At 43.1% G+C, this 11315-nt stretch overlaps 1 protein-coding gene across 1 annotated transcript in view; it reads right to left on the bottom strand.

The window, feature by feature from the left end:
- Nucleotides 1–1035: 1035 nt before the first annotated feature.
- The window catches only part of LOC145390012 (uncharacterized), a 37705-nt gene continuing 27425 nt past the window's right edge, over nucleotides 1036–11315 (bottom strand). Inside the window, exon 4 of the mRNA XM_080265103.1 lies at nucleotides 1036–1114. Coding sequence (XP_080121229.1) covers nucleotides 1036–1114 — 79 coding nt within the window. The remainder of the gene's footprint in view (nucleotides 1115–11315) is intronic.

The raw sequence follows: 11315 nt of genomic DNA, 5'->3' as shown, positions 1-11315 counted from the left end.
GCCCAGAGTCTAAAGCCCTCACTCCCGTACAACAATTACGCCAAGAGAGCTTAATGCAAATTGCCTCCCTCACCTCCCCCAACTCATCAACCTACTATACAGACGGCTCTGTGAATAACAATAAAGCAGGTGCGGCAGTCGTATGCCGAGAACACTCATTTGGCCTGCGTGTATCAGATGGAGCCTCTACACTCCAGACTGAATTAATTGCAATTCTTACCGCCATGGATGATGCCCTAGACATCAACCCAACATCCCATACAATCATCCATACAGACTCCGCCAGCGCAATACAAACGCTAAGAAAACAGGAGCCATCTGATAACACTCATTTAATTACTGACATAATTGCCACCGCGCAAGAAATACGAGATGCTGGCGGAACTATAACAATTAATTGGATACCCAGCCATGTAGGTATCAAAGGGAATGAATTGGCAGACCAACTAGCCAAAGAAGCCACGGAATATTCACACGTTCAGGTTGACATAACACCGAGCCTCACTCAGATCAAAAGAACAATTAAAATGCAGGCAGCAACAATCAACCGCTCAGAACACGAGCATCAAGTCCAGGCGGGCTCCCCTTCTGCAATATGGTATGCTGCCGCTACAAAATATGAGCCAATAAATGCTATTAACAAATTCAAAAGCAGAACACTTAAAAATATACGACGCCTCCGCCTGGGATATAAGTGTAAAGCTCATATACTCACAAATGAGGCACAACCCAGCACGTGTGAAAACTGCAACACTGATACCCCATTCCCGTTTCTCCACTATATTCTCAGCTGCCGAAACACCAATAAATTTAACAGACCTGTCAATCTCCCCAACCCAGATACACCCCGCATAAATACGGCAGCCAGCCCCGAGGAGACACTTAAACAAGCAGCTGCTGCAGTGATTGCTAATACACCCATAACAACCCTAGCAAACATCACTGCACACTTCCCCCCACCCTTTTAAAATCACTCAGTCAGGCAGCCACAACTGTCTCAGTCACCATGTCCCCTTCCATACGGTTCAGGTACCGTTAATCCCCGCGCCTAACAGTCACCTGGTCACCTGTCCCATTATACCCTCCCACTCTATAATCACTCGTGTGTTTGTGCCTGCATGCGCGGATGTTTTTATACATCAACGTGTGCAGGCATATGATGCACCTGTGAGCTATATTATTATCACTTTTTTTTTTAAGGCCATACAGAACAACCACGGTGGTTTCTTCCCCCTCAAATACAGCCCACACAACCAACTAAGAAATCCAGTCAAAAATCCACTGACTGGGCTAATGTAAGGCCCGGCCCTCCCTATAGGGGAGGAAATCGTCAACGAACGAACGAGCCCAGAGTCAGTGAGCCTCAGTGTCGCTCTTGCTAGGATAGGGTGTACATCTCCGACGGTTAGTCCATGGCGCCAAGCCGTTTACACTCGCATGATCACATCTGCCACACCAACGGTACCCCCTCCCTCGCCTTCAGTCACCTAATGTCGGCCGGGGAGTGTGTTCGTGTGATGCCCAGCTCCGCGGTGCCTGGCTGTCTTGTTACGCTTACCGTACCAGGCTCATTGCAAATGAGAAATATGTTTCGCTGAGGGTGGGGCGTTAGGAGAAAATACACTGAGGTGGTTTGGCCATGTGGAGAGGATGGAGAGCGAGAGACAAGCGAGGAGAGTGTATGTGAGTGAGGTGGAGGAGGGGAGGAGAGGGAGGGGAGGCCTAAGATGAGATGGAAGGATGGGATGGAGGTATGTGAGAGAGAGGGGGGTGAGCCAGTGGCGTATCCAGGAAATTTGCCAGGGGGGGCAAACACTTGGAATATTTCCCCATAATGTCACCACAAATTTTCCTAGATTTGATGCTTTATGTCATCAGAAATTAATTGACATCATTACTGTCGCATTTGTTCCAATGTCTTAAAGAAAAACTATCTTTTCCCCACATATTCCCAGCTTTCTTGAAGTTACTTTAAGTTAATAGCTAATAATCCTTTCAGAGGACAAGTATGTAAAAACACTCAGTACATAATGTTACCAGAGGTCTACTATTTCATTAGAGAGAAAATGGAAACACCAGCAATAAATTAGAAGGCACTGGAGTTGCCCTAGCAAAGACATCTCCATGTTACTAGTATCCTTGGTCATCAGGGTACTCTCGTAGATGGTAGTATTATCGATACCTGCATGCTAACTTCCCTCCGTTCTACCTCAAAATTTTTTTTTTCTCGGTACCACAAATTTCTTGAGCACTTTTAGTACTGAAAAAATGACTGTCAACGCTATACTCTTGGTGCATCATTTACCTGCTTTCTTTATCTCTCTGTGCATATAAGGAATTACAGCTATTTTGCGTAATAACCTATGAAATTATAATGAATTATACCACACATCGGCACAGCAAGTACCATACGAGATGCAATGGCGTCCATACTATCTGTTTATGTTCGGAAATAAACCCTGTATTTTGATTGGCTGCTGGAAGAAAAATAGCGGAATGGATGGGCCAATGAAAACTCGAGATCTGGGGTGATTGTCCCGAACACACACACTTTCCCACATTCGTATCGTTTTTTTCTGTTTTCCTTTGCGGTTCTCTCTCTCTCTCTCTCTCTCTCTCTCTCTCTCTCTCTCTCTCTCCACTTAGCACATATGCATTAATTCAAATCCGCTGCTGCAGCCACCCCCAGTCTGGTATTCTGTTTTGCACTACTGTTGTGGTGGTAGGCAGTAGAAATTCTGTTTTCCACTACTTATTCTTTTAGTTTGATTCTCACTGGCTCAGGCATCAGGGATGGTGCATACGTCAAGACTAACCTAAGTAAAAATACATCTGCTGGGATTAAACTGTCTTAATCCTTGACTCAGGTGACCACGCAACCTGCCCCTCTCAGCAGGGAATGATTTTCATATCACCTGAACTGTACTGTGCTGCAATGAAAGGATTTTTCCATTAAGGAAAAAAAAAAAAACGGCGTAGAGTTATTCATCTTGAAAATTCTCACCTAGAAAAGTGGGGGGGAAAAAAGATACTCTGTCACCCAGGCTCCAAAAAGTGGGGGGGGGGGGAGCAAGTCCCCCTGTCCCCCACTCAAACGAGGCCCCTGGCACACCTTACCGTGTATAATGTACAGTAGTCTGAGGTGATCAAAATGGCTTCATGCTGTCTTCGAAAATTCTGCTTGTTTCATTGTGTGTAATAATTGTGCAGTTTTTGTTTGCAACTGGCTGCAGGGTGAGAGGATATGGCTGCAGGGTGAGAGGATATGGCTGCAGGGTGAGAGGATATGGCTGCAGGATGAGAGGATGTGGCTGAGGGGACAGGAAGGCCATTTTTACACCTCATCAGGCTTCATGTGCAAAACATCATTACAGCTCTAATATTAACCACGTCATCTACGGTGACACGGGAAATTGTTAACTTATAAATGGTCATTTTTTTCCCAAGGGTTTTATTATATTTAGCTTTCAATTTCAAAGGAAATTATTGCTCCCACATAAAATTTTTGGAAACAGATAATATTGTTTAATATACAGGTGGTAAAATTAGGAAAATTGTATTGTCATACAAGAACTATGCCAAAAATCCCTTTCAGCATTTCCCCCAAATATTCCCAGGGGGGGCAAAGTGCCCCCCTGCCCCTCCAGTGGCTACGTGTATGGGGTGTGCTGTGGGGGAGGGCAGTGAAATGGCGGGGGACAGGGCGATAAGGAGGCGGTATGTTTGTTCTTACGGGATGGAGTCGTCATGCCATAGACAGTTAGAAATATTGGTGTAATGTTAATAACTGGTCTTTATTCTTCATTTTATTTTGTATTAACCTCGTCATCCTTGTTCTTATTGTTTTTATAATGCTGAAAAGTATGGGGAAGACTGTAGGCCTATCATGTATTAAGCAGAGTAGCTCGGCCTTATTACACCCATTTCCCCTCCCCCTCCTCTTCCTTCTCCTCCTCCTCCTCCTCTCCTTCTTTCCTCTCCTGTCCTCTCCCCCTCCTCCTCTTCCGTCTTTTTTCCTCCTTTTTCTCCTCCTCTTTCTCCTTTCCTTGTCTTCCTCTCCATTCCTCTTTCTCTTTATCATTCTCCACTTCTTCCTCCTCCTTCGCGCTCTTCCCCCTCTTTCTCTTTTCCTCCTCATCCTCATCCTTCTTTTCATCATTTCCTTCTTCCTTTTTCTCCTCCTCCTCCTCCTCCTCCTCCTCCTCTTGGGTATAAGGAAGAGTTTTCTTATTTGGGAGACATGTTATGTGCTGGAGGTGGGACTGGAGCTAGGTCTGTGGCCAGAGTGAGGAGTGGTTGGAAGAAGTTCAGGGAGCTGTTGCCTCCTCTGACATTGAGAGGGCTCTCCCTCCATGCTAGGGGACCTTTGTATGCAGCATGTGTTAGCAGTGTAATGCTGTATGGTAGTGAGACCTGGGCAGTAAAGGAAGACGAGATCTGTAGGCTCAAATATACAGAAATGACAGTGAGTAAAAGGATGTGTAGTGTGTCCTTGGGTGTGAGGCCTGGGGGGCTGGTTTATGATTGAAGAGTTGAGAGGAAGGTTGGGACTGGAGTGTATTGGTGTTGCGGTGATGAGGGGTAGATTGAGATGGTTTGGGCATGTGGAGAGGATGGAGGATGACAGTTGGGTGCGGAAAGTGTGAAGTGTGAACGTCGGGGGTAGGGATGTGAGAGGCAGACTGTCACACTTTTAATAGCACTTGAGCTAACTGAGGAGGGAAATACCACTTTTGAATGTATGCTGTTTTTTTTTTTTTTAACCTGAGGTACCTGTACTGATGCTGTATTACTTGACGTAGTGTATGTCAGCATCTATTATGCACTAGTGTGAGCCTGAGTAAAGTCATGTAGTGTTTGCCTAAATATAACTTTTAGATGGACCATTTGCAGAGAAAGTTACTTTGAATTAGTTTTTGTAAGCCTGTGACTGCTAGTAATTGTTTTAGTTTTATAAAATGCTTTGGTGTTAGCATGAATAAAAACTGCAGTGGATCAGGTTTGGTCAAAGGGTTAAATGGTGTAGGGGGCACAGGAAGCAGCTCTTCCTTAACAGCCTATCTATCCATCTATCTATCTATTGCCAGACGCCTTAATCTCATAAGGGGTGGCCACAAACAAATCGCCTCCATATCTCCCTGTCCCCTGCCATTTCACTGTCCTGTCCCCAGCTCACAACCTCCTCTCGCATATACAACCTTCCCTCATAACAACCCTTTTTGTATATTACACGTCAACATTGTGTACTGTTATTTATGGTGCTTGTATAGTAACAGTGTTGGCATCAGTAATTTACAAAAGCACACTGAGATGAGATGTGCACAATAAATGGCACAAAAAGTGGTGCTGAGAAATGTCCAAATCCACCAAAAATACAACTGTAAATGACAATATTGTACTGATTATGAAAATTGATTTTGCAGGATGAAGGAAGCAGAAGAGAAAGTCTAAAAGATAACCAAAGAGACGAAAGATGTGGCTAAGGTGATTCTAGAAGCTGGTAGTCTGAAGAACAAGGTGAAGTTGGTGCAGAGAGGGAGCCAGGATACAAAAAACCTTTGTTACAAGTAAGGCCCATTATTTTATTCTGTCTATCTACCTATCTACAGCCAGACAAATGAGACATTATTTTTGCCATCTATCTGTTGCCAGATACTGTACCTTAATCCCATCAGGGGTGCAAACAAACAAACTGTCTCCAAGTTGCCCTGTACCCTGCCATTTCACTGCCCTTCCCCAAGCGTACACCCCAGTCTCTCATATAACTCTCCACTCCATCCCTGCATCTCATCCTTGGTCTGCCCCTCCCTCTGCCCTCCTCCACCTCACTCACACACACTGTCCTAGCTATAGTCTCACCAATCTAAAACCTAGGTTTGGGTGGAGTCTAGCCGGGGATTTCCCGGCGCACAGCGTTGCCTTGTTTCCTATACTCTCATTGGCTAGTGGCTGACCTGACACCGTTAGAGTTCGTCCGCTCCCATCTCGCCACCTGGCCTGACATGACTTCACCCACTTCTGTGTGTGTGTGTGTGTGTGTGTGTGTGTGTGTTTGTGTATGTGTGTGTGTGTAAAGACAAACTAGTTTAAGTTATAAATATAATCAAAATAATGAATTTAAAAGTCGCATTCTCTCTCTCTCATATAATTTATGATTTTTTACCTGGTTACAGCCTTTAAATTACACTCTACATATTAAAACTTAGACTTTCTTTCCACACCACCCAAGAGGTAAAAGTCACGGCGCGTTTTTTTTTTTTTTTTTTTTTTTTTTAAGAGGTTTCCCCGATAGGCCTATTCCTCTTCTCTTACAGCATGTAAGAAATTATCATGAATCCTCCTCATCAGAAGAGGTGAGAGTGATTTTCTTGGGATACGTAAACTCTGGAGAGTTGTTTTCTTCATTATCTCTTGCTTCTCTGCGTATTGCTTCAATCCTGCTCTTGCTAAGTCCTGTTGCTGCAGCTGTTCGATGAATTGCCCTTGACACATCATCGAAAATTCCTCCGTACTGCTTCTCCTGCAGAAAATACTGGCTTACGTTGAAGGCCATTTCTTTGGCTTGACTATGTAGATGCGAGCGAGTTGGCGTAGCTGCCATTGTGTCTGCATCAACATAGAAAGTGAATAGTGGAAGCACCTGACAGAAGCTTAACTCTCCCTCCAATGGATTAACTCCCAGTATGGGCCTGGTGTTGCCGCTCGTGAGTGTTTTAACTTATTTATTTCTATTAAGAAAATAGCGTATGTTCTACTGATTCCTTCAAATTATATTATAAACGTAATTGTTACATTACTTACCCAACTTAGAACTACCGTGAAAGTCGGTAAAAGTAACTACATATTTTTCAGCACCACTGTAAAATATGTATGCCACGTTTCTTTATTGATGTACAAGAGCCATATGCATTACACGTTTACCTTCCTTTTATATGCTAGAATACTTACGTTTATATTGTATTAGTATGTGTGTACCTATCTGTGATGCCTATTACATATATAACAGAATCTACTCATCGCTCGTTTAGGAAGTATGGCATGGCTGCACCCAGCGCCAGACTCCACCCAAACCTGGGTTTAAGATTGGTGAGACTATAGTGTCTCAGTCTCCATCTTCTCCACAAGGCCAATCCACCTCTGTTTATTACCCTAATATTTTCTATCACATTATTTTACTTACCATAAGGAAATCAGATGGAGGGTGAGAGACTGACGAGGAGAGTGTATGTGAGTGAGGTGGAGGGGGGGAGAGGGAGGGGGAGGCCGAGGGTGAGATGGAGGGATGGTGTGGAGAGATATATGAGAGAGGGAGGTGTGAGTTGGGAGCAGGGCAGTGAAATGGCGGGGGACAGGGCGACATAAGAATATAAGAAGAGAGGATAACTGCAGTAGGCCGGTTGGCCCATGCTAGGCAGCTCCTAGAAGAGTAACTGAACTACTAGAATGAGATAAGGATAGCAAAGACGAAGGCTCTCCCCCTCCCTCCAAACCCTCCAACCGAAGCCGGCAGGAAAAAGTCAGAAAGAACACCACGCAGTATAGAAAAACTGGCGTGGACATTTTACAGGAAAGTGTGAAAGGAGAATAGACACTATCATAGTGTAACCTGAAAAGGAAAAATTGTGAATTAGTATTGGTTATAAGATTTCCTTTTTTCTATATCCACCCCTTATTTGTCATATGCTTATCTAGCCTATGCTTGAAACTTCTCTTCATCCCACACACCACCTCACATGCTGCACAGATTTCTTCTGTGAATATCTTGCACACACCTTCCACGTCCCCCATCTGCTACAATCCATATTTACCCAATCGCTCCTCTACTTCTCTCTTATATTCTGCCTTTTTCCATCCTCTTGTAACCTTTCCACCCTCATTATATGAACCACTTCCTCCTGCCCTTCCCTTCTTCAATTCCTCCATTTCATTTGGACCTTGATTCTCGAAGAAGAAGCTATTCAAGCTTTGATGGTTGTCAGCTCCAATTATTCTTTTGCAAGTACAATTGATGATGCTGAGCAATTCATTTCAGTGTTTCCAGATTCAGACATAGCAAAAAAACAACGAACAAGAAGAGACAAAGGTGGAATACTGTATTCAGTGTGGTATTGCACCATACCTAAGGAACTGTGATAAATCTGGTGTCCACAGATTTCCTCACTCCACATCTTTCACGAATCACATTACTTCGTATCCTATCCACTCTCTGTACCCCACATACGTTCCTCAGCAGTCCTCAGCAGTCCCATCTCCACTGCTCTCACTCTTGACTTTTCATTTCCATGCCACACCATAGTCTCACACACTCCTTCATGTAAGCCTCGTGCAGCTGCAACCCTCAAGCCTCTATTTCTTATCAAGGCCTTCATTGCACCAGTTACATTTCTTCCTTGTGTCACTCTACTTTCAACATCTTTTGCACATTTTTCCTCTTTTTTCTGTCACTGTACCCAGGTATTTGAACTCTCTCACCAATTCCAGTCTCTCTCCATTCACTGTAACATCACACTGGGAGTCACCTTCTCTCTCATTAACCATCACTTTACTTTTTTCTACATTTACTCTCAAGGCACGACGCTCACAGACATCAGCAAAACTCTGCACTAGCCTACCAAGTTCTTGTCAGGTACTTGCAAGCAGTACTGCATCATCAGCATACAACAAACTGGAGATATTCCATCCATCACCATTCATTACCAACGCCATCCCTCTCTCCATTACTCGTGTTTTTACTTCTCTCATCACCCCATCCATGTAATATATTGAACAAACATGGAGACATCAAACAACCTTTTCCCACGCCCACACCCATTGTGAACCATTCACTCAGATGCCCATTTACTCTTACACATGCTTCACTACCATCATATATATATATATATATATATATATATATATATATATATATATATATATATATATATATATATATATATATATATATATATATATACACACACATAAAGTATATAATATATACACACGCACACATCACGACGCATACACGTACATATACACGTGTAGGCACCTACACGTATTCGTCAAACACACGCACATACTCACCTATACATGAACGTCCGATACACACACGCACACACGTCATACTGATAAGACTGTTTACACTTACCTACACATGTACTTCAAATATACACACAAGACGACACACCCACACGTCACACTGATAAGATTGTACACACACACACACACACACAATTCTCTAATGGAACTTGCTGGTGGGAAAATGTGTGTATGTAACTGGTGGTGTGAGAGGTTGCCATGGTAACACACAGGCACCTCCCACTAGTCAACCAAAGACTTCCTTAGCGATATATTTTTGGACAAGGCTGATTAACACCCTTTTGTACGTTTTTTATGCAGATTATGGTAAAGCTTGAAGTATTTATACAGCACAGTAGGAGAGCAAGGTGTAATAAGCAAAATAAATGGCTAAGGAAGAGGTGCTAGGGAGTTGTAGAATGAGTTTATAGCTGTAATTTTTATCAGTGCGTTCCATTAGGCTGTATGTATAGCTTATCAGACTTAACATGGCTGAGATCTTCATTTTGATGCTTATTTCCCAAAGCTGATTACAGGCTGAAGAAGACAATACCACAGCTCTTCATCCCTCGCACAGCAACTTTTTCGTAACTAGCATCATATTGTATCGTCAGGTTCTTGTTACAGCTCAGCATTCAAGATGGAGAGATGGCAATTTTAGGCCAAGTTAAAGTGAAATTCTGTATCCATTCCATATCACCTTTTCGTGACTATACAGGTCTTCCTCTAACACGGGCCGGTTTTCCATCCCTGTGTAGGTCATTTTACTCATTTCACGTAGTCCAGTGCCAGGAAATGACAATGGTATGGCTCTACATCCTTTACATAGCACTTCTTCCTGACTAGTAGCATGTTTTGGTGTTCATCTGTTGTTACAACTCAGCATTCAAGATGGAGAGATGGTAATTGTAGGTCCATTTAGGGAAAAGAGAGAGTATTGTTTTATATTCTAGTGTTAATGTATCCTTACAGCTCAACATTTAAGGTGAGGAGATGGCAATATTAGACAAAGTGAAAGTGAATAGAGTATGGTAAACATCTAAGTATAATTTCTGACTTTATTTGCTACGGTCCCTGATGCTTCCTCTACGACGGTTTTCTCTTATGCACCCAGGCTCCTAAGACCCATTCCCAGCTGAATAACATCGTCTGGAATCTAATAGAATAAAAGTACTAGAGTTGCACGATCATTGGAGGGTTAATATTTACAGCATTAACGCTCTCAGACATTTATAAATAGCTCACAGGTGCATAATAGCCTCTTGTATTAGCTAGAATAAAGTAGTAGAGTTTCCCTGAAGATGAGAGGGCCTCCGTGCCCTCTAGGGGTTGTAAAAGTAGTTGGGTAAAGTTTCACACAAGTTTCTGGGCTGAACAAACATGGCATTCCATTGGTCAGTCAGTGGTACCCGGACGATAAGATGGTGAGGCTGCGTTGGCTCCGTCTCCTGATGTAAGTGTTAAATTTTACTGTTTTGGTGTTAAATTTCGCTGTTTTTGCCATTAACATGATTCAGATAGGACATAGAGGTATCTTGCTGCCAACCAGGAAGTGACATAGGTCAAATAGATCCAAAAGACGAGGGCAATAGACGTCGTTTTGCTGGTTAGAGGATAGTGATGGCGTGTACAGTAGGCTTCTCCTCTTGCTGCAAGTGTTGGGTTTTGCTGCTTTTGCCATTAAGGTGACTAAATTAGGACACGGGGATATCTTACGGTCAGCCAGGAAGCGTTGTAGGCCAAAGAAATTGTTGAAAATAAGGGAAATGAATGTAATTTTAATAATCTTGTATCGTCACCCAGAGCTATAGTCCAAATTGTCTAGTTATCTATAGCCAGACGCCTTAAACCCGTAACGGGTGGCCACAAACAAGTCGCCTCCATGTCGCCCTGTACCGTGCCATTTCGCTACCCTCCCCCCAACGTACACCCGCCTCTCTCGTATACTTCTCTACTTCATCCCTCCATCCCATCCCCTTCACTATGCCCATTTTATTATAACTTGGCCTAAAATTGCAATTTCTTTATCTCGAATGCAGAGTTGTAACAATAGAATATTATGCTAGTCACGAACAAGTGCTGTTTCAAAGACGCAACTGAGACGCGTGGAATAAACTGCAAATGGACGAAAATTTGGGCCAAGTTAAGGTGAAAGGAGTACAGTACAGAATCATCCTAGATAACATAAAAGTTTCCGGATTAAAAAGAACTAGAAAAAAATCATCATCATCATTATCATCATCATCATCCTCATCCTC

Source organism: Coenobita brevimanus, unplaced genomic scaffold (assembly GCF_032717465.1).
Source record: "Coenobita brevimanus isolate Jiangsu-jjx unplaced genomic scaffold, ASM3271746v2 jjx.HiC_scaffold_2725, whole genome shotgun sequence".
Taxonomy (NCBI): Eukaryota; Metazoa; Arthropoda; class Malacostraca; order Decapoda; family Coenobitidae; genus Coenobita; species Coenobita brevimanus.
The sequence above is the reverse complement of the archived record's forward strand: the minus strand, read 5'-3'. Positions and strand labels throughout refer to the sequence as shown.